This window comes from Sodiomyces alcalophilus, assembly GCF_042370955.1.
Source record: "Sodiomyces alcalophilus JCM 7366 unplaced genomic scaffold ACRALscaffold_3, whole genome shotgun sequence".
In the NCBI taxonomy this organism is placed as follows: Eukaryota; Fungi; Ascomycota; class Sordariomycetes; order Glomerellales; family Plectosphaerellaceae; genus Sodiomyces; species Sodiomyces alcalophilus.
The window spans coordinates 1,565,874-1,586,067 of record NW_027263534.1 but is presented as its reverse complement, the minus strand read 5'-3'; the positions used below and the strand labels follow the sequence as shown (position 1 = coordinate 1,586,067).

The window sequence follows — 20,194 nt, the reverse complement described above, 5'->3', positions numbered from 1 at the left end:
TGATTTATATAACCACGGTAAGGTCTAAGTGACAGGACTAATACCTACTTCGAGAGGCAGGCCCGGGGTGGTATGTCTGGGGAGAAGGGGATAGGATAGGGACTGAAGGTAAATATCACGGTGATATCTCGGGAGGGCGAAGGGCAAAAAAAAGGGAAAAAAAGAGGCAAAATAGCAAAAACATACAACACCGGGTATTCGCTGGTCGTCACCGACCCAACTACTAATCCGGCCCTCACTGGCTTATCTATGGGAGAGCGGACGGGATCCCGAGCTTTCCAGTGGGTATGGTCGTATGTACTAGAACTTTGTAGAGGGTGCCCTTATAAGGGCTGTACAAGCTGATACTACATGGGTCCTGTTACTAATCCGGAACCCCACTGCCTAGAAGATGGGATGCTTGCCTTTCCGGTAGCCGTGGGGTGGAACCGTTAAGTCAAAAACGGTGACTTACGAAGTACGCCTTTGTATCTGCATCCGTTTCTGTAGTGTAAACGGGTCACCGACGGATTTCCCAATCTTGATAACCGAAAACGGGTCCCACTTGCTTTAGTTGAAGTGGGGTGTGGGGTGGGGTGTTGGACCCGCAATCACCCCGAACTCTCCCGTTATCCTAAAGGGCCCGTTACGCCCTTTTGGGTCGTCTTTCAATAGTCTCGTTTCGGGAAACGGAGTCGCGTGTTGGGCTTCTCGATTCGAGCCACACACCGCCTCGCTGACCGCCTTGGTTTTAGGCCGGCAGAAATCAACTCGTTTCAATACGAATACCACGACGAAGCCTCAGTTGGTCGTTGGATCTCCCACCAAGCCAGGGAGATACTATTACAGATGGCCTACTCCTCCTGGGAAATGTGCATGCGGAATTCGCTCATTTTATTATGTCCCTTAATCCTGATATGGGTTCCCCTTGCTCTCGTCCTAAGTCTCCGCTTATCAAGACGTCCAGGATGAATACAAGATTGTCTGCTTCCAACCAGATATAGACGGTGTTGTCCGTACGTTTCTAGTGTCTCTAGACCGCCGTCTCCTAGATGATGAAAGGCGGCCTGCACCCGACCTTCTCTGGTGGAATTTCCGGCAGGCCGTCCTTATCAACATGAGAGGGCCTGGAGAGCCTGTCTTCGAGCACGATTTCCCGCCTGGCTCGAATATTGTGGGAGATGCTAGAGATGGTCCAAAGGCAGCTGAGAGGATGGAGTTGGGCCACTGAGGAGTTCCCGTTTTAGGAGACGAAGCCTATTATAGAATAAGAACTAGCCAGTTGCCAAACGGCCGATCGAACCTAGCAAAGTATTCGTATTTTTAGAGTATTCGCCGTCTGTTCGCTCGCCATCTCTATTCTCCTATTCTTAAGCCTCATGCGGCCCCAAAACAGAGATACAAAGAAAACAACATGGCGGGATACCGCGTGTAGGAAGCTATCTATCCGCTTTATACAGCAGCGCAACGAGGGGATCTAAGACGCAGGACGCAGCGCGTTGCTAGTGTTGCGTAGACAACCCGTATTCATGGCCTCAAATTAGGCACCAGCTAAATCTACCAAGATGCATGATGGAAGTTTCAGTTTGCCTCCCACTCTGCAGTCTCTGCTTGTCGGCCAAAATATACAGTGGCCGATACGGTGTTATACATCTTGGCGATTCCGTTTCCCGAAACAGGAGAATGACCACAAGGACCTAACATTCACTCCAACCTTCCAAAAAGTAAGAAAACAACGGAAGTCTATAAAAGGGAAGGCCCTTTTTTAAGGGCTGTAATCAAAAGGAATAGAAAAGGAAAAAAAAAAGATAAAAACATACAACACCGGGTATTCGCTGGTCGTCACCGACGCAACTACTAATCCGGCCCTCACTAGCTTATCTATGGGAGAGCGGACGGGATCCCGAGTTCTCTAGTGGGTATGGTCGTATGTGATTGTTAGGTGTAAGAAATACGGTTATAAAGCTCTGCCTGGTATGTCGTGACATGATTGTTGGCGCAGGTGGTCCTCGTGGTTTGAGCAGATATACAGATTTCAACTAAGATAATAACAATACTAAACACATCCAGCACAAGGGACAGACGGACAGGGCGGAAGAAGCACCAGTTGCCAAAAACACACAAGTTTGATGGAGAAAAAAGGACGGAGGGAAAAGAGGATAAAGAGGGAGGAGAATATATACGAGGTCCTGGCCGACTTTAGCTCGGACATCCGTCTCCGTTGTTTTCGCGCCTAGGGTTAAACGCTATCCGCTTCCCTTACATCATAAACAGGCACCAGGAATTACTTTGTACTCAACTTCTACAGGTGTAAATCGGCAAGACTTGGAACCAACCCCAAGCCAGACTCGTACGCTTCGAATCGCCTGATACCAGCCGCAGCTAAGAGGATCTACGAAAGGTGAGGAAGGCAAAAGAATGGGGAAAACAAAGCCAACTCAAAGATAAAGGTAGGAAACGCCATGGCTCGACAGTTACTGGCCGGGGCAAATTTGAGGCTTTCAACTAACCCGTTACCCGTCGCTGAAACAGACGGACGTGTGTCTCTTTGCTGTCGTTCTGCTGAGACCTGCAGCCACCCGCGCCGGATGTTTCTTGTTGGGAATTCCCGTTTCCGCCACTCCAATCAGCTGTACGGCTATCTTCTTCGTCGTCGATTCCTTCTACTAACTAGCCCGTTAGGCTCAAGGCGCAATGTCAATAACCCGCGGATGCCTGTTGACAGACGGAAGACGCCGTTTCCCAGGGTTCGAGCGTACTTCACCGTCCTTATCTATCGCGTCCTCGATACCTAATCGGGCAGGGACCTCTCACCACGACAAAAGATATGATGAAGCCCTCATAGTCATCTAAGTATAAAGTGTAGGAGATGATACGAAAAGGATGAATTTTTCACTACGTGTGGACCAGTACTTCAATGTCGCCGTAAAGTGACCGGCTAATCACTGGAGGTGTGAACAATAGAAACACCTCTTACCCAGGACTAAAAGGAAAGGCGTGAAATATATCGTTTTAAGCTACCAGTATCATCAGCTTCGTTGGGTCGTGGGCCATCACCAAGTCTACCCGCTTAAGTTTCAGCCGCTCATGAATCGCCTACCACGTTTAGTCGTAGACTTGTGTTCACCAATTACCATACAATAATATTTTCCCTCCCTTGGAAGCATCCCAATGTGCTGCGATCTGGCCGGAGAGTTACTACTCTATGAGCCACATATAGCTTGTCAATGTCTCGGGCTAATATCATAGAATAAATATCATCAATGTCTAGAAGGTTACAGGAAGGAATGGGTGTTCATGCAGCTCTAACGTGCGACCGGTTCATGGAGCCAATATGAGGTGGGTAGCCTATGTTATCAACTCCCGAGAAATGCTCCAACGAGCAAAGAGTGTATTGTATGTACGTTGTATAGGTACAAAGTTAAACGTGCGCATATCCGCGTACTATACAGTCACTAAGCAAATATTCCGACGGATTCTTAACAACTCCCCGCTATTAGTATACGCGCCAAAGGTAGAAATCCGTCGAAATTATTGCTGAGCCACTGTACCTAGGCAAGGGGAAAAAAGGTCCTACGGCCCGGGCAACATCTCGACTTCCGAAGCCCTATTATCGACCGGTAGTCGCCACCGTTCATCTGAAAACAATAGGCGGCCGCTAATGCTTTCCCGCCAGGCTAGTGCCATGTGTTCGGAAGCCGTCAGACCTCCCAAACCACTGCCGGAACGTGCCTATACCGCTGCCGCTAGAGACTCTGGTCAAGCATCGGCCTATCACGACTCACGAGTGCGGCCTACATTTGGGACTGTACCGAGTAATCATTACCTAACAACACATATCACAGGAACGACATGGCTGGGGCTCCAGTAGTTTGCTGATCCATCGGTATTGACACGATACGAGTATTGCCAGACCGATATGATATGCGGTTTCTTGACGAGTTCTCCTTCGTCAGTGCCCGGTCCTGATCACTTGGCCGACTGTGCCGAGGGCCACTCTCGCGAGGTCGATATCGCCCTCAAAGATTCGCTGGTTCTTCAAAAGCGTGCAGACCTTTGATAAGATGGCTAGGGCAAACGTCAACTCATGACATCGATCCTCATTGTCCCACGTAACTTTTGCCTATTCGAATTGAATACCCTTCTAGTTATCACATCTCTTTTGCCGCCCCTTTTCCCAAAAAGCTTCTGCTTCCCCACGGTCCTGTAAACGTGAGGCCGGTCCAGGTTGGTCCTCGTGGGGACCAAGCGCATGATGTATACAGACAAGAGAGTTCGACCGGGGACCAACGGTCATCAAGAGAATTATCTGGTCATTCATGTTCATGCCGTTCGTATAGTCGTCCATGACAAGCAAGGCCGTGGCTCATTTTTTTTTTTTCAGAACCAGAAGAAGAAACGTAAATAGGTAATAGAAATGAATAAGCCCCGCGCCTCTTCTCCACCCATTTTATATAATAGAATATGCACCGAAATTCTCCTGGAACTTTTCTTTTCCGCCGGATGTCGTCTCAGGTGGTATGCATGTAGGTCAATCCCTACATTTCCGGGATTCACCAAGGTAAGGGGTATGAGACTTCAATCGGGTCTCTTGCACGTGCCGGCATGCAGCAAGGCCGTCGACGATATGCAGTAAACTTTATAGCTGTGTACTAGGCTCCTCAATCATCAAGGTGAAATAGACTCCGAATAACGTTCCAGCTCCATTCAGCGACGGGGTCCACACTCTTCAGATCGCGAATCCAGTCGATGGATAGGCTGACTGTCTGTGTAGCGTCTAGGTCGAAAGACTCGTCGCAGAACTGGGAACGGATGTTGGAGAGGATGGGGACTCGTTGCGACAGGTGAAGGAGGATCAGGACGCCCAGGAGATTGTGAACCCAGAAGAAGAGGCAAGGGATGAGGCGTTTACGGTAACAGGTCGGCGACATGATGATGGGCCACTTCAAGCACGCCTTGAAGCACTCGGCAACCCCCTTGGCATCTTCGGTATCCATCATGTTGGCGTGGTGAAGGGCCTTGTACACAAACGGGCGGTAGATCAGGTATTTGGTGTAGTAGTATCGCGTGCGCAGCAGCGCCACTTGGATATCGGTAGCGTAAGGGTACGGTACGGGGGGGCTGGTGAGATCGCGGGTGAACATGTCGTGTACGGGCGGCGGTGGGTACATGCCCGGCCCCGGACTAAAGAGATCGGGTACGGGAGCGCAGACCGCCGTGGCCCGTGCGTCATCCCATCGGAGGTAGTCTGGGAGCATCCCCCTCCATTGTTCAAGTTGGTGTGCCAGTTGCTTCACCGTCACGAGAACGGACGAGGATTGGGAAAGCGGTTCGGATGCCAAATCGGGCGACGGAAACGGCATCATACTCGGGGGGATCGCGGTGGGACCGACGGCTATCGGTGGGGCGAATTGAGAACTGGGGTCAGTCACTGCACGTACATGATGAGGTACAGATACATATGCTGTAATGAGATGACCGGTACAGTACGTAGGAGCTGAAGATACTGTAGATGGCTGAAGTGAATGGAATGAATGATAGAAAAGTGTGGGGGAACACTGCTCACACTGGTGCAAGCGATGTGAGGTGGGTGACGGGATTTCAAGACCAGGCGCTACCCGGTCCGTGGATCATAGAGGAGGCAAAGGGGGAACCTCCTCGGGGAAAACCGATTGGCGGCGTCGCGTATCGTACGTTGTATGCAGCCTGTCCTTCAGTCGAAGTACCTTTTGTGTACCTGGTGAGAAGCTGTGAGCCCCGTCAGGCTTCACGTGGCTTCTTCCCCGGCCAGGGTCCTGGCGCACTACGTCATACCCTGGGTACCATGCGATGGCTTCAGGCGTGGTTGTCCTACTGCAGGATGCGACGTGGTAACAGGCGGGCAAAGCCGACGTTGCAAAGCCAAGGTGAGGGAAAACGGGGAGGGAAAAAAAAAAAAAGGAAATCCATATATAGGCGGAGCGGCTGTGCCGTCTCCAAGTGGACAGGGGTAAAAAGTGAAACGGGGATAAACTCACCATTGTGCAGCGTATTGTGGAAACTGACACACAACCGCCGGAGTACAATTTGCGAGGCAAAATGCTCCTGGAACCGCGATTGCTGGTTCCCCAGGTAATCTTCTTCACAGAAAGGCCCGCTAAAGTCGGGCAGACCGACCATTTCCTCCAATTTCTCTAGTCCTGTCAAAGGAAGTTCCAACTCCATGTTCAGACACCTGCAACATGCGTCAGCCTCTACCATCTTGTGCAGACGTTGCGTTGCCCAACAAGAAAAGGCAATAATAGGTCTTCCTCACGTCTCCATGATTGAGCAGTGCCAAAAGAGTCGCCGGATAAGGTCGGCACGAGGTGACACCAACTCCCCAGGGTTGCTATACACATCTTCGTCAGTTCGCTTGCTCATCCCCTCTCGTCCCTTTGGCTCGCATCCTTCCGTTGACGCCCCGTACCTAGTAATTAAAGCATGGCAGGCCATCGATGCCGATATCGTCATGCGCCAGAATTCCTAGTCGGGCGGTTAGCCCAACGCCCGTCGTGATGGATGGATCTGACTCACAAGATGTCTCGAACAGCTCCCCAGGTACAACCTATCACGACGGAAAAAGCGGCGATCCCGTCAGTTGAAGCCTTACTCTGGGCTATTCCACCAGGGTTTTTCGAACTCACCCTGCCAGAGCGTGGATTTGAACATTCTCCAAGGTACAGTCCGTCACCGAGAAACCCATTCGCTTTCGGCCCTCGTTGAAGAATGCCAGTCCCGGGGGGCGATCCACGGTGCCTCCCTTCACTCCGCCTGGGCGGCCATCATAACTGGTCACCGGAATCCCTTGCGTGTCGGCTATGGCGACCTCTCCAAGGGCGAAAACCAGGCAAACCAAGGTCGATTCGATGCCATTGTCGAAGCCATCGTTGAAGACCTTGGTCAGGGCGTCGCTGATGAAAGACTGCCGGTCCATGATGGGATACATGAAATTGAACGTATCGAAATAGACCTTGGTAAGGTTCTGCATCGTCGCCCAGTCCAAATCAGACAGTCGCAGGGCGTCCGTCCCCTGGTGCGCATCGAGGTGCAATCCCAGGAGGGCGCGTTCTTCCATGGTCATTGATTCCATTCCCTCCGTGGGAAGCTTTCGTCCGCTCACATGCTGCTCAAGTATACCTGACGGCGGGTCCTGGTCCGATATGACCATGTGGAGATTCGGAATCTCGGGTCGAGCCGAGTCGAGTATTTGACGTACCACAGGCCATCCCATAAACTTGTGCACCGCTGAGACGTACCTGTACGGGCCAGGCCGGTGTGTTGGGCTAGCCCTGTCTGACTGGTGTGTGGAGGCTGTGGGGAGTGAGGACGTCGTCGCGATCGAATCGCCACTGCTTCCTGTCACAACTGTCGAGGGCCGTGCCGCCGGACGAACTGGCTGAGAGCTTTCGTAAACCGATATCCCATGTCGGCCCAGGGAGTCAACTTTCCCTTCTATGAGTCTTAGGCGGTCGAGTATCTCCACCAACGTCTTGTCTTTCCTGGAGTCAACAAGTCAGTTGTACATACTTACAAGAAACAGTCAGTCGCTGCCATGATCCATGTCATGTATAGCAGTTAGTGCCCGGAAGTGCCCAACTTACTTGGTGGGTTGCGGTTCCCGATATCGGCATTCCAGTTTGAACCTCTGGCATGTCCCGCATTTTGGGCGTTGCTCGTCGCATTTTTGTTTCCTGCTGCGACAAGTCTCGCAAGCCTACGGAAACCCTCGTTAGTCACGATTGGTCACATTCATTCACCTGTACAGTGCGTCGTGAGGTGAAAAGCGGGCGGCCTTGACCGAGGTGCCCGCTAGTACACCCCTCTCGCCACCCACAGTACTGCACCACCAATAGATCCTGCTGGGGCAAGTTGTGGATTTCCCTTCTCTCCCTCCTCCTCCTCCTCCTCCTCCTCTGTGTCTTCCTCTTCTCTTCCTCTTCGTTCCTTTTGCAGACAAGCTGGAAAGGGGGGAATGGTATTCCTTACCTGGGCTGCGATGGCACCTCTCTCCTTCCGCTGGTTTGGCGGGCCCCCTGAACCAACAGAGCTCGAGGCGGCCGAGAGCGGTTCGACATCCATCTTCCACGCAGTGAAAGTGTTGCAAATGTGGTCGACCAGGGACGGCGCGTGAACTGTCTCCGAGTGGGTTGCTCCTCGGTTTCACGCAACGAGAATCGGGACTTGTACAGAATCCGGGGGAAGTTTGGCCCGCATTGATCATGTACTCCATCTAACGTTCGCCACCGTAGCCGAGAAGAGTGAGATCAAAACAGAGGCCGGCGAGCCATACAGTTGGGCAATGACGACGCTGTCCCTGCCTACCGTCGTGCCACCGTCGATGAAAGGAAACGATGGGGCGAAGTAAGGGCACGGAGGCAGTCCGAATGCTGTGCTTGTTTGGGACTCGCTGTGCACGCTCCTCTTCTTTTTCTTTGCTTTTCCTTCTCTTACTCCTCCTCTTCGTCTAGAAGCTCATGTCACTTTGGGTGCCGTGGAGCGAAGGGAGAGTGCCCAACCAGCCCCGAGGGATAATGCGAAGGGACCTAGGCAAGGATCGCAATTTGACTGGGTGCAGTCGTCGAATCGGATACGAGGCTGAAAAAAAAAGAAGTGTGTGATACCAGAGCCAAGATGGGTTTCTCGGCTTGTCAGCACAGCGTGATTAGGTGAAAGCCGAGCGATTATTTTTTTTTCCTAGCACCGGTGGTGGTGGAAGAGGGCACAGGTGCGGTTGGGTGGTGAAAATAAGAACATCGTCCGGGGCCTGACTTGGGCCAGCAGAGGTAGTTTGGAACGGCGGCGCCGTGCGTATGGGGCTGGGGTTTACGGAAGAGAGTCCGACTCCGATGATGGGACTTGACTGCACAGAGCGGCGGCACCAGGACGCCGATTTGAGCAGCAGCCACCAGGAAGGATACAATAAGAGAGCGTGGGAATTTGCTTTCCCCGTTGCGGGAGACCTGGGCCTCCATAAATCAAGGGTAAGAAGAAAATAAAATGAAACGGATAAAAAACGCCCTAGAGAAGGGGGGGGAATGGTCCAGCAACTGTTTTCATGCTGTCGTCGTGATGACATATGTCTGGAGCCAATACATACTGATAGGACCGCTAGGGAGAAACGGATGGCAGTCGGAAGTAATGAAAAGCTTGGAGTGAGGGGGGCACAAAGACAGGTGGGTATCTAGACGTTTAGGAGATTGGGCAGATGTATACGTACGTACGAAGTGGTTGCGATGTAGAAACTGTAAAAGATGAGTAAGATGGCAGGTGCTGCCTCCCGTTCCGTCCCACTAGCGATGACACAGACCCTCGGGAGATGTACAGACTTCGGGAGGGAGGGTGAAACATTGATGTCAAAGTCAGATAAAGGGCAGGACAATGATTGATACCTACCGGGCCTTCGCCTCTCTGTGTACCTACGAAGTATGTCTCTGTGTAATTACGTTGTATCTAGGTAGCTGAAGAAAACACACCTCGGCAGAGTCCTATGAATTCCGTCGTTGTATGGGCTAAAATCAAAAGCGGCAAGGTAGCATGCTCTGTGCACCACTGGGGAGGGGAATTAGTCACTGGAAAAGGCGGGGTTTGAGGGGAAGAGGGCCGAAGGCTACTGCCACGGACCATGATCAACCCGGCCTTACGAATATGGTACAAGAGTTGACTTTTTATAGCAGTTGGGTTTTCCCTTGATTTTCGGCAGCCGAAAAACTGTCTCGCGCTTGCGCACTAAAAAGCACCTGGCAATGGAGACCAATCTCGAAACTCGGTTCATTTTTTTATTTTTATTTTTTATTTTGGCTATGTTTACATTAACAACAGCACTGCCCGTCCGGTGACAAGAGCATGACGTTAAGACGCTGCTTGGGTATAGCCTGGCAAGAATGGCAAGAATTCGCGAATCAGCTTTGGCTTGGGCCGGATGAAACATCAAAAAATGGGAGGAGCGACTCACAAGGAGATTGAAATTTTAGAAGGAACGACATGCAATGAGCGGTGTTAGACAGATAAGAACACCTTTCCAAAATTAGCAGCTGTGAGAAGAAAGTGACCTGTCGAATACCTATCCAATAGGCCTTATTGACTATCCGTTTTCAACCCGAAACGTTGTCGAGCCCTTGGCTTCCGTCTCGGCTTGTTCCAGCTACCTGCCATGGGTTTACAGCAATTAGTTATGCTTTTACCAGGGGCTCCAGACAGAAATGCAGCAATATCGAACTTTGACGTTACGTTTTGTGGAGCGAGCGACGTCATACGCATGAGTGCTCCATATGCATGCAGCCTTGCGTCAACCAGCAGCAAGCTTATCGACCCCTGGAGACTAAATCAGGATATTGGGCCATAGAATGGATCCTAGCGTTGATTGTTGTCCAATGAAACCTTTTTAATTACTGTCGCGGAACACACAGTGTGACTACGATAGTTACAGTAGTGTCCGCGCGGATTGCCGGTAGCTGGTGTGAATGTTGACGAAGTTAAGTATATATTCCTTTCTACAACGTAACCTCTATTTCAGTCGTAGTTCGGACACGTACGAATAGTCAGATCGTAATTCTACGGCGCAGTGTTAAGCAGACGGGACACTGTAGAGACTATACACGTCATTGGAAGCCCTTGTCATTATATTAAGGGTGGTGGCAGCTACGTGGAAAACCTTACCAAAGGGATAGATACACACTTGGTTGGCACGAATAGGTACTTACGGTATGTACTTCGTACACACGTTGTATGTACATAGTACCTATGTACATGCGGTTCACAAGACGGGTGGTTAGTGTCTTATACGGTTGTTGGAAGTCGGCTTAGCTAAAGGGTTGACGTTACGGTTTGACGGCAATTGTGGGTCTTTTGGACTCGCCGTTCCCAGTTCGCGCCCCATGTTAAACGGTGAGCCGCCGTTTTAGGGCGGGCTGTAATTAAACCTAATCCCAAGGTTTATTACGCTAGTCCGCTTTCTATCAGTCGACACGCAGCCAAACGGATCCTCGACTTGATATATGTTGTACAGGCAGGCTTTTGCATTATTTTTGAGCAATCAGAATGTTCATGCGAGGACGGGCTTCTGGAAGAAGTAAACTAGAAAATTGCAAACATCTTGATTCCTGCGGGTGTTGTCCAGCAACCAAGCTACTTGCATCCTCGTGTTAACGAGACACGTACCCGGAGAGCGATTCCTTGATCCAGTCTGGTATACATATCGCCTCAGGAGCGATACATTTCCAAGCCGCGTTTTAGTCTCATGTAAATGACAAAGAGACGATATAGCCTAGTGCTCGTGAGGAACGGATCCTTGGTCAAGTCATATCAAATAGGGCAAAGGGCACCGGTACAACGTATATGGTGCTTAAAAGCTAACCAGTCTGCCGGCTATAACAGTTGACTCGACCTCGGTCTCGGCGTGCTTGATAGGACAAGGTAGTTCGTGATTAGTCAGTCAGTTTATGTCGACGACGACCGACGACCGACTTCGATAGCCTCAACAGCATCTCGTTCTGCGTTGTAAACATTTCTCAAATTCGGACATGGCTCAATGCTCATTTGGATTTCAGAAGTCATCCAGGAGCATGGCAACGACAGGAAGTCTACTGCGCATAGTGTGGCATAGCTGTGAAATAACAGGGTTATAACCACGTCGACAGGATAATAAGAGCATACAAAAAATATATTCAGACAATAACAATATAAAAAGGGAGCAAAAAGCCGAGAGCAAAAAAGCGTGCGTAGTACCGGGTTCGAACCAGTGCTGTTCAAGTCAGTCAAAGATATCTAGAGTAGGAACGGGAAACTCACTTTCTGCCTGCCTCGGTGGGAGGGCAACGAGTTAACCACTACTCCAACCACGCTGGTGGTGCGGAAGTTGCTGGATGTTTTGCACTTGTTGTAACAAATAGGATAGGGCTATTGCCTCTGTCATTACCGTTCCTTCTCTTCCCACTCCTGCGATATGTGCCATCCAAGCCGCCGCACATCTTCGGACGAGAAGAAGAGACGGCCGTGATAACGTCTTCAGTTGCATGTTATAGCTCGGGATTCGAAGTGCCATGTGTCTTGTAGACTGACCGTCCCGCATTATACACTCCTTCTTGTCATGGCTGATTCCGGATGACAGCGTGAGCTCGTGGTGTTTTCTATCCCAGTGAAAACCATAAGGCCCCGGGTGCCGAGTCACTGCCATGGTGGTGTTAGCGGTTGTCATATAAAATCATACATAGAAGAGCATGGGTGAGTTCCATCACTTCGGAGCGGTCCGAAGTCACCGTATTAAGAAACCTAATAAGAAACCTACATCTGCCAAACCGTGTCATTGAGGATACCATATGTCCAGCTTACACCATTGACTCTCCGCGCCTATTAAAGTACACGTCCACCGACAACTACAGCTCGGGCCAGTTTAAGGCCTGCTGAAGTTATTAAGGAGCCATAGTTCCCATCACATATGCCCCTGGAAAAGGAGAACACTGTTGTGACGCAAGGAGCCAACACTTCAGGTTGTTAGCAATCCAGCACACACCATACCTTCTCTTACGAGTGATTTCGGATGCACCCGTGTCGGGCTGCTCGAGTTGCCAGCCTACTGGTGTCGCCGGACAAGTGGCTGGAACTACATGTCGCCAGAAGCCTCGGGCGCCTCCTGCGAACACGGGTCGGCCAAGCACCAGACTCTAAATCTTGATGGTATCAAGCACAGCCTGACCTTCTCGTGGCTTGGGTTGCGTATGTGACTAGGCAATACTTCCCCAACTAGGAGATCCTCGCCATGATTACCTTCGCATACTAGGGCCGCCTTGGCACGCTGACGACGGATTGAGCCCTAGTTTCTCTGCACAGTGGGCCGACGGGTTCCGTTCCCGTTAGGCGACACATATAAACGGAAGTTGGTGTTTGCGAATCTCAGGGTGGCGGCGCTGTCTTGAGGGCTTGGACTTTGGAGGGCTGGAAGTTTACGCTCGCCAGTGCCCCCGTCATCGCCTCCTTGGATGTCGGTGTCAGCCCTTTCCGCCAACCGAACTGCACCTTCGAGGACATGTAGTCTTGTGGCCCTGGGATGTCACTATATGAGAGATTTCGAGAAGACGAGAAAAAGAGGACATGACATATTCCTAAGGTCTGGAGGCGGACCTGCCTTGTAGCGGCGATGGGAGGAGGCTCTCGTCCTGGTGTGACGTCGAAGTCGATCCTTGCATACAAGATCATGATACATATGTATGTATGCACGAACTGGCTAGGAATGGGGCCCCTATCAAGATGGCCCAAACCGGTGTATGTACGTTGTATATCCCAGCTAGCAGGTAAGCTAAAATAATCAAATGCACTCTGCAAGTGCAAGTTATTTGGACTCGGCCGACAGACTCAATGGCGACGTCACTTGGATGATCCCCCTTATATGCACGTGACTTGAATAGAAGGCGCTTATAGGGAGTGAATATGGAGTGAGTGTGAGCTAATTTGCTAAATAAGGTCGTAATATATATATAATATACGAATATGTTATAGTGAGTAATTAAAAGTGGCGATTAGGCGACCTATATCTAAATATTATCGCTAGAACCTTATTTTAACCCTTCGAATACGAATATAAATAACTTTACGAATACTACTTATAAAATTTCGGAAAAATCAGATTTATAGAGGGGAATAACCGTATAAAAGGAATATCTAGTTATATCTTTTTAATACTTTATATACCACCCCCCAGCCTCGATATAAGCCTTAACCCTCCGCGGCATCGACTTAATTAGAGCCTGTAGAAGCTCCTCTTTAAAATCGTTCTATACCTCTACCGCGGCCCGGCAGAGTAGCTTATATAAGGTTATCGTAGAGCCTATCCGTGCTAGACTAGGATTCCGTAAATAGATCCTCTCTTTTAGTATTTTCTATAGGTTTTCGATAAGATTAAGATTAGGCGAATACGGCGGCTAATCCAGAATAGTAACCTTATTCTCTAGACCCTATAGTAGTAACTAATTTTAAATAAGGCGCGCCTTATATACGGCAGCGTTATCTTGAACGAATACGCTGCCCGGTTCGTATATCGTAGGAAGCGCTTCTTTAAGCGTGCGCTTAATAACGGCTACTATAACGCCTCTACGCGGTATAGAGGGGTCCCCGTAAAGGGCGATTAATTCGGTGCGTTTATTATACGAAAAGCCGGCCTAGAATATCTACGAATAGCGCGTAGGCTTATTACAAGGCTGAATAATATCCTGTTAAAGTCGCTTTCCCTATAAATTTATTAGTAAAGGTATAAACTCTTAATAAAGTTAACTTATAGCACGGCAGAAAACCCATTTCTGCCTCTGCCCTTCTCCGCGCGCGACTATAGTTTTATCCGAAAAGATAACCCGTTTCTACTAGTCTAGGGGTTTAGAGGCGTGGCGTACGCACCACTCTAGGCGTATTTACGCGTGCCTTAGGGTCAGGGTCGGTCGATATAGGGCATGGAAGTGGTTAAAGCCCTTTAAACGAAGGTATCGTAATAAAGTGAGTTTTAAATAAGGAAGACCTAGTTAAACCTTTAAATCCGTGGGTGATATAAAAGGGTTAGTACCGATAGTACGTATAATACGCCTTTTTTAGTACGTATCGAGGGCCTGGGGGCGGCTAGACCGTGGTCTTAATCGGGCTGATATTTATGATTCGTAGCGGCGCGCGATACCAGATACTGACCCTGGTAATATATTGAATTTGATCCCAACCTCCCTTTGACTAAGCCCACTAAAATAGGCGTGCGCAATCAGGGTCCGTTTATAAGGCGAATGCTTAACGCGCGGCGTAATTAGGGGCATTTTCTGATTTTTAACGAATTTTTAAAGTTAAAGGGTTGATGGTGTTGAAGGAGGGAAAACGCGTTGTGACGCGTTGGTGGGGTATTTCTAATCGCCACTTTTAATTACCCACTATAAGTGCCTGCGTTGGCGTCTTTCTTGTTAGACTGGATTGGGAGCGGCGAGGGCGCCATCTTCTTTTCTCCCCAGTCCACCGTTCACCGCTTGAGCAGAATCATGATTTAATACGGACCAATCAAAGTACGAGATGGTGTCACCCTGTGGGCCGTTTCCAGGGGTAAATGATCCGCGCTATTTCTCTAAGTACCTTGTACATATGCCCCTTTCACCTCTCCTTCCTCTCCTTCTCTTCCCGTCCCTCTAACGCGTCCATGAAGAAATGCAGATGCGGCGAGGCTTGCATGAGCCGCAACCAGTGATCGCGTTAAGACCTCCCGAGCTTGGGTGAGTACATAAGATATACTCATTCAGTTTGGATGGAAGGCAATGGACATTGAATCTGCAAAACCCCTGGGGTCGGCCGCCGATCGACAGCCATGGATTGTCTTCTTCTAAGCAAGTGTCCACTCTGCGCCATCTCCCAGCCACTTAGAAATGGCATGGTCTCGCAAAACGGGGGGGTTGGGTTGGTTGGCATTGACCTTTCGGGACATCTTCTAGTCTGAACAAATTACATACGAATAGGAGCGTGATAGAAAGTCGTCCATTTTCGTGCCGGTCAAACTCAGCTGCTCGGTCCACGCTTTACGTAGGGCAGAAAATAGGGATACTCTGTACCTTACCTACGTACTTCGTAGGCAGTATTCCTGAGTACCTGTGAGGGCATTCAGGTTGCGCTTCCGCAGAAAACAATCGTATAGGTACCTCGCACGAAGTACATGCTCATTACCGATAGCAAACCCCTAGCCACCCCTGCTGCCGTTAAGAACTTTACAACGCTAACGCAAGGTACCAAGATCCATCATCTCCCCTGATTGGCTTCCCTGAGCGCCCAGTCGAGAAGGAGTGACCGTGAGCTCCTCCAGTACAACCTCGGTGGCTGGCCATTGGCCGGTGCGAGGCGGCTTTAGAAGGGTGACCCGTTAGCCATTAGCCTCTTGGGGCAGTCGCTCAGGGGAAGGGCAAAGTCCTCGCAGCCTGTCCACCCGTAGCCGCGCGATCCCACCATCCACGCCCCTCCTTACCACATTGACCTAGTCCCGCCGAGATGGGGTTCATGGGACCCGGCCTTATTCCTCTGTCTCGTTTGTTTCCCTGAAAGTAATAACGAACCATGGCTCATTTTATTATCAAACTGCCATTGCCAACCTGTCAACCTGTGGTCGTTCCATTCACGGCGAGATAAGGGTCTCGGCCTACACCTCGTTTTGCGTTACCTCGCCTCAGGGGGTCTTTGTCTTGCCCTGAATTGGTTGCCTGTGTGCTTTAATTAATACCGGATGGACGCCCGCGAACTCCCCCAAGGGGGTCATCTCCCCCGTGACAGCGTCGAGAGCCTTGACCTGTTGGGAGGGTACACGGACTTGCCCGAGACGTCTCACGCTTCACCAGACCAAAACCATCACCACCATCACCATCATCACCACCACCAGCAATCCCAGTCCAACCAGGAAGACCCTCAATACGATAATCACTACAGCCATTACGACGACTACAGCCATTACACACAATTCATCGAAGACCACGAGCCTCGTCACGCCGTGGACACCCCCTCTACCGGGATCGACGACGCCGCCGTCCAAACCACCACGAGCGCCGTTTCTCGCGCCCTACCCTTCCGCACCCTGGACTATTCGTCTGCCCCTGCCGCTTCTACCCGTCCGGTGCCTCCGGGTCACGTCCGATCGCAGACCGTGAGCCCCGTAGGTACGCCAGCACTCTACAACACCAACGCCATCAAGAGGAAGCCGCTCTCTTCCTCTGCTGCGCCCTTGACTATTCTCTCTATCGATAGTGCACAAAGTCTCGCCAGCGTGGATCTTCCTAAACCTGAGGCTAGATTCTCTCGCCCCTTCCAGGCCGACTCGCCGACGCTCTACGAACATCCAGTGGCCACCATCCGGCCGTATCAGCCTGATACGGCGTCGCCCTTGGCCGATTATTATATCTCTGTGGAGGACGAGCAGTGAGTCCCTTGTCTTTTTCTTTTAATTTCTTTTTTTTAGTCTCTTCCCTTCATTTTTCTTTCTTCCGTTCTCCATTGTGTCGTTTCCTTGTTTCTCTTTGTCTAGCTACCGAGAGATCTGCTCATACATATGGCAACGAACCCCAATCCGCTAATCTAACCTGTCCGGTCTCAACTAGAACACCGACCTTGCAGCCCGACCAGGAAATTCCCGACAACGGCTCCAATAAAGGCTCCGACGAACGGTCCCAAGGACGACCCGACAGCTGCGACGAAGACACTGATCGGCCCCTCTGGCCGTCACGAAAGGCCTCCATCAACAACCCGGTCGTTATCAAGTCTGAATCTCCAGTCTTACTACCGGAATATGGAGATTTGAACGCCGACATCAGCCCGACGACGAAGACATTAGACACACACCCTGTCAGGCCGCCGGTCATCGTGGAGGAAGAAGGAGACACGCATTCCGAGTCGGCATATAGCACTCATTCGAATGATACGTCGATCATGTCCATTGCTGCATCGAAGCCGGCGCCACCGCATCTTAACTTACAGAAGTTCGAACGAACCAGCCTCATTTCCACCCCGCCGACCACTGCCGTTGATTCGACAAAGCCGCCTGACACGAGCAAGCCGCTTCCCAAGTCTCCCGGCTCGTCCAAGTTTGGAGCCTTCTTCAACTGGGCGTTGTCACCGTCACCCTCGACCACCGAGTTCTCGTCGTTGCCATCGCCAATATCGACCAGGCATCTGGGCTCGATAGATGACACAAACGCGCCTGCTCATTCTATACTACAACGCAAGGGCTCCAAGCCAAATGTCGCCCCCGCGAATCCACTGGGATACTGCGAGACAAACCTACTTACACCGCCACCACTTTTACAAACTTCGTCGATACCAGGTCAAATACAGGAGATGGAAGACGAATTGAAGGCGATTAGCGCCGAGCTTGCCGCCTCCATCCGGCGCGAGATGGACTTGGAGGATCTAGTCGACAAGCTTCAGGCCGAGGCCAGTAACCCGCAAGCTCCCAACAAGAGAACTAGCGACTACTTCTCCGACTCGGGAGCCAGCTCCACCAAATTCAGCGACTTTGATGCGAACAAGGAAGAGGTGGAGAGGATTCAGCGGAGAGCGGAGCAGGAGAAGGCCTCCATCAGACTCGAGTTGACGAACAAAGTTCAGCATGAACGCGACAAGAGGAAGGACTTGGATCGGCAGATCAGGGAACTGTCCGAGAGGGCGTCGCAAGTGGACATGGACCAGTTAAACAACGTAGATGTGAACGGCCGTGTCAGGGAGCTGGAGCAGACATGCGAGGATCTTCGACGGAGGCTTGCGGACGAGAGGAAAGTCAAAGAAAACTTCGAAGACCTCCTTAGTGCCCTGCGGGGGGAGCTGGAGAACGCATCCAACGAGCGCGACAACTTGCGGGACGAGGTCGTGCCGCAACTCAGGGCTCAACTGGAAGGCCTCGAAACCGAGGCCGCTGAGTACGCCAACTTGACCTACGAGTCGACCAAGATGCAACAGGAGCTGCAGTCTTTGAAGTCGGAGAACAGGAACCTCCGAGACTCGAAGCAGATTTCCGAAGGGCCTCCTTCGAGATCGTCCGTCGCCCTCTCAAGGTCGAATTCTGTGACGGGGGGTTCTTTCAGGCTGCAGAGGCCGCCCACAAGCCTATCCAGGTCCAACACGGTGAAGGGTTCTGTTGAATCCCGCGAAGCCCTAGCGGAGCGCCTAAAGGACGTGGAGGCCCAGAGAGATGCGCTCCATACCGCTCTGCGGAATCTCCTCGAACGGCAGGAATATCAGAATCGCGAGAACGAGAAGAAAATCAAAGTTCTTGAGATGGAGCGTGAGCGCCTTCTCTCTGATTCGCCGGAGAAGAAGGGGTTTGAGAGGGACGTGTCGAATCTACGGCACGAAATCAAAATCCTCCGCCGTCGTGCCGAAGAGGCCATGGAGCACAAATGGCAGGCCGAAACGGGTCTGGCCGGTCTCAAGATGGACCTGGACCGGGCCGAAGGGGAAATCGCCTCGTTGCGGGCCCTCCTCGAGGAGAACGATATTGCTATCCCTTCCCCTTCTTCGCCCCGTGCCAGTGGCACGACCGATTCTGTGCCTGCGACAGCTTCAATAGGGACATTCGGGTCGCTGGAGCCGGCATTCAAAGCCCTGCAGGCTTCCCATCAACAATCCCTGGCCCGGATCAGGGAGCTGGAGGCGGAGGGCATCGTCGGCCAATCGGAAAAGACGCAACTGGCATTGCAACGGTTCGAGCAATCCCTTTCTGCTGCCATCTGGGAGCGCGACGCGGCGCTCCAGGAATCATCAGATTACAAGGCTCAGGTCGACCAGCTGCTTGCGAGCGAAGCTCAACATTTGGAAGGGGAGCTTGCGCTCGCCGGCGAGCTCGCCGAATCGACCCGCCGAGTCGAAGAGCTGGCCGCTCAGGTCGGCCAGCAGCTCGCGGCCAACGCCGACCTCCGCCAACGGCTCTCCGACACGGTAGCCCAAGGGGACGCCGAGCGGAAGGCGAATGGCGAGCGCATCACGAGCCTGCAGAGCCGCCTGCGCCACCTCGAGGAGCAGGTGGTGCTGGCGCAGACCGCCGCGGAGGAACGCGTTGCGCGGCACGAGGAGCAAATCCGGGAGCTCAAGGAGGCCCACAGCCACCAGCTCCGCCGGGCACCGCCATCGCCTCTCGGTAGCACCGCCTCGCGCTCCCCTGGGAATCAGCTACTCAGCCCCATGGCGTCGTCGCCCTTCTTCCCGCGGTCACCGCGCTCCCCTCGCCACGTGCGGCGAAAGTCCATCGGAGACGATGCGCAGGTCGATAAGCTTCGCGCGCGGGTGGCGGAGCTCGAGCAGGCGCTCGCCGAGGCAGATGCCGAGATGGAGGACGTCATTGCGCGCATGAGCACGGCGCAGATTGAGGTCCTGACGCTCCAGGAGGAGCGGGAGGCGGCGGTCCGCGAGACGCGAAAGGTCCTGCAGATCCTGGAAGAAGAGAGGGTCAAGGCTTTTGAGGTTCGATTCAAGTCGTTGACGACCAACGTCTGAAGCGGGGGAGGAAAGAGAAATTTAGACCAGGGCGGCGTTGGTTAGTACCCCTTTTTTCATATCTTGTCATTTATAGGCTCGAATTCGAGAGCGAAGTACATGGAAATGGCGAAGTTTGGAGTTATAACGGAAACTGGGTGGATTTTGAAGGAGGCCTTTAGTCCTTGAAGCCACCCTCTTATAGATAGCCCATCTACTTGGGACCTTGTGCAACAGTCGC

At 51.7% G+C, this 20,194-nt stretch overlaps 6 protein-coding genes and 1 non-coding gene across 7 annotated transcripts, besides 18 other annotated features; 3 read left to right on the top strand and 4 right to left on the bottom strand.

Annotated features, from left to right (window-relative positions):
- Window positions 1–191: 191 nt before the first annotated feature.
- Window positions 192–300: a sequence feature (Protein overlapping with rRNA (ACRALDRAFT_208783, KAL2756869.1) was converted to a misc_feature.).
- Window positions 301–348: 48 nt separating this feature from the next.
- Window positions 349–353: a sequence feature (Protein overlapping with rRNA (ACRALDRAFT_208783, KAL2756869.1) was converted to a misc_feature.).
- Window positions 354–396: 43 nt separating this feature from the next.
- Window positions 397–1,210, top strand: ACRALDRAFT_208782 (uncharacterized protein; the record flags this gene model as incomplete). Its single annotated transcript, XM_071022499.1, has 5 exons — window positions 397–422; window positions 490–498; window positions 560–575; window positions 655–880; window positions 924–1,210. The coding sequence occupies 5 exons, from the start codon at window positions 397–399 to the stop codon at window positions 1,208–1,210; spliced, it is 564 nt and encodes a 187-aa protein (XP_070875891.1).
- Window positions 1,211–1,393: 183 nt separating this feature from the next.
- Window positions 1,394–1,408: a sequence feature (Protein overlapping with rRNA (ACRALDRAFT_2018535, KAL2756867.1) was converted to a misc_feature.).
- Window positions 1,409–1,485: 77 nt separating this feature from the next.
- Window positions 1,486–1,557: a sequence feature (Protein overlapping with rRNA (ACRALDRAFT_2018535, KAL2756867.1) was converted to a misc_feature.).
- A 26-nt stretch (window positions 1,558–1,583) lies between these two features.
- Window positions 1,584–1,703: a sequence feature (Protein overlapping with rRNA (ACRALDRAFT_2018535, KAL2756867.1) was converted to a misc_feature.).
- Window positions 1,704–1,895: 192 nt separating this feature from the next.
- Window positions 1,896–1,910: a sequence feature (Protein overlapping with rRNA (ACRALDRAFT_2018535, KAL2756867.1) was converted to a misc_feature.).
- A 71-nt stretch (window positions 1,911–1,981) lies between these two features.
- Window positions 1,982–1,993: a sequence feature (Protein overlapping with rRNA (ACRALDRAFT_2018535, KAL2756867.1) was converted to a misc_feature.).
- A 56-nt stretch (window positions 1,994–2,049) lies between these two features.
- Window positions 2,050–2,103: a sequence feature (Protein overlapping with rRNA (ACRALDRAFT_2018535, KAL2756867.1) was converted to a misc_feature.).
- A 79-nt stretch (window positions 2,104–2,182) lies between these two features.
- Window positions 2,183–2,199: a sequence feature (Protein overlapping with rRNA (ACRALDRAFT_2018535, KAL2756867.1) was converted to a misc_feature.).
- A 61-nt stretch (window positions 2,200–2,260) lies between these two features.
- Window positions 2,261–2,380: a sequence feature (Protein overlapping with rRNA (ACRALDRAFT_2018535, KAL2756867.1) was converted to a misc_feature.).
- A 96-nt stretch (window positions 2,381–2,476) lies between these two features.
- Window positions 2,477–2,517: a sequence feature (Protein overlapping with rRNA (ACRALDRAFT_2018535, KAL2756867.1) was converted to a misc_feature.).
- Window positions 2,518–2,546: 29 nt separating this feature from the next.
- Window positions 2,547–2,628: a sequence feature (Protein overlapping with rRNA (ACRALDRAFT_2018535, KAL2756867.1) was converted to a misc_feature.).
- An 83-nt stretch (window positions 2,629–2,711) lies between these two features.
- Window positions 2,712–2,744: a sequence feature (Protein overlapping with rRNA (ACRALDRAFT_2018535, KAL2756867.1) was converted to a misc_feature.).
- Window positions 2,745–2,804: 60 nt separating this feature from the next.
- Window positions 2,805–2,823: a sequence feature (Protein overlapping with rRNA (ACRALDRAFT_2018535, KAL2756867.1) was converted to a misc_feature.).
- A 66-nt stretch (window positions 2,824–2,889) lies between these two features.
- Window positions 2,890–2,909: a sequence feature (Protein overlapping with rRNA (ACRALDRAFT_2018535, KAL2756867.1) was converted to a misc_feature.).
- An 87-nt stretch (window positions 2,910–2,996) lies between these two features.
- Window positions 2,997–3,053: a sequence feature (Protein overlapping with rRNA (ACRALDRAFT_2018535, KAL2756867.1) was converted to a misc_feature.).
- Window positions 3,054–3,094: 41 nt separating this feature from the next.
- Window positions 3,095–3,152: a sequence feature (Protein overlapping with rRNA (ACRALDRAFT_2018535, KAL2756867.1) was converted to a misc_feature.).
- Window positions 3,153–3,199: 47 nt separating this feature from the next.
- Window positions 3,200–3,220: a sequence feature (Protein overlapping with rRNA (ACRALDRAFT_2018535, KAL2756867.1) was converted to a misc_feature.).
- A 1,420-nt stretch (window positions 3,221–4,640) lies between these two features.
- On the bottom strand, window positions 4,641–8,079 carry ACRALDRAFT_1030316 (uncharacterized protein; the record flags this gene model as incomplete). The annotated part of the gene is made up of 7 exons (XM_071014890.1): window positions 4,641–5,374; window positions 5,898–6,193; window positions 6,275–6,349; window positions 6,428–6,483; window positions 6,535–6,565; window positions 6,645–7,477; window positions 7,987–8,079. The coding sequence occupies 7 exons, from the start codon at window positions 8,077–8,079 to the stop codon at window positions 4,641–4,643; spliced, it is 2,118 nt and encodes a 705-aa protein (XP_070875890.1).
- Window positions 8,080–9,053: 974 nt separating this feature from the next.
- Window positions 9,054–10,602, bottom strand: ACRALDRAFT_208779 (uncharacterized protein; the record flags this gene model as incomplete). The annotated part of the gene is made up of 14 exons (XM_071022498.1): window positions 9,054–9,146; window positions 9,218–9,290; window positions 9,327–9,408; window positions 9,474–9,539; window positions 9,571–9,607; window positions 9,653–9,726; window positions 9,823–9,947; window positions 10,015–10,031; window positions 10,097–10,141; window positions 10,196–10,279; window positions 10,320–10,350; window positions 10,425–10,451; window positions 10,529–10,551; window positions 10,582–10,602. The coding sequence occupies 14 exons, from the start codon at window positions 10,600–10,602 to the stop codon at window positions 9,054–9,056; spliced, it is 798 nt and encodes a 265-aa protein (XP_070875889.1).
- Window positions 10,603–10,746: 144 nt separating this feature from the next.
- On the top strand, window positions 10,747–13,442 carry ACRALDRAFT_208778 (uncharacterized protein; the record flags this gene model as incomplete). Its single annotated transcript, XM_071022497.1, has 23 exons — window positions 10,747–10,764; window positions 10,865–10,884; window positions 10,960–11,039; window positions 11,117–11,138; window positions 11,182–11,231; window positions 11,297–11,323; window positions 11,374–11,395; window positions 11,436–11,591; window positions 11,722–11,737; window positions 11,810–11,877; window positions 11,956–11,991; window positions 12,052–12,082; window positions 12,107–12,133; window positions 12,184–12,219; window positions 12,307–12,386; window positions 12,471–12,574; window positions 12,613–12,715; window positions 12,807–12,841; window positions 12,873–12,950; window positions 12,988–13,044; window positions 13,103–13,286; window positions 13,319–13,387; window positions 13,433–13,442. 23 exons carry the CDS (start codon window positions 10,747–10,749, stop codon window positions 13,440–13,442), a joined length of 1,329 nt encoding a protein of 442 aa, XP_070875888.1.
- ACRALDRAFT_t116 lies at window positions 11,715–11,840 on the bottom strand. Its single transcript has one exon. It is a non-coding gene; the product is annotated as a tRNA-Gly (tRNA).
- Window positions 13,443–14,924: 1,482 nt separating the features above from the next.
- ACRALDRAFT_208777 (uncharacterized protein) lies at window positions 14,925–16,001 on the bottom strand (the record flags this gene model as incomplete). Its single annotated transcript, XM_071022495.1, has 10 exons — window positions 14,925–14,986; window positions 15,016–15,041; window positions 15,113–15,179; window positions 15,276–15,424; window positions 15,462–15,525; window positions 15,598–15,619; window positions 15,655–15,685; window positions 15,727–15,822; window positions 15,863–15,920; window positions 15,971–16,001. The coding sequence occupies 10 exons, from the start codon at window positions 15,999–16,001 to the stop codon at window positions 14,925–14,927; spliced, it is 606 nt and encodes a 201-aa protein (XP_070875887.1).
- A 221-nt stretch (window positions 16,002–16,222) lies between these two features.
- On the top strand, window positions 16,223–19,974 carry ACRALDRAFT_1075655 (uncharacterized protein; the record flags this gene model as incomplete). The annotated part of the gene is made up of 4 exons (XM_071018413.1): window positions 16,223–16,616; window positions 16,650–16,908; window positions 17,088–17,417; window positions 17,481–19,974. The coding sequence occupies 4 exons, from the start codon at window positions 16,223–16,225 to the stop codon at window positions 19,972–19,974; spliced, it is 3,477 nt and encodes a 1,158-aa protein (XP_070875886.1).
- Between the last annotated feature and the right edge of the window lie 220 nt (window positions 19,975–20,194).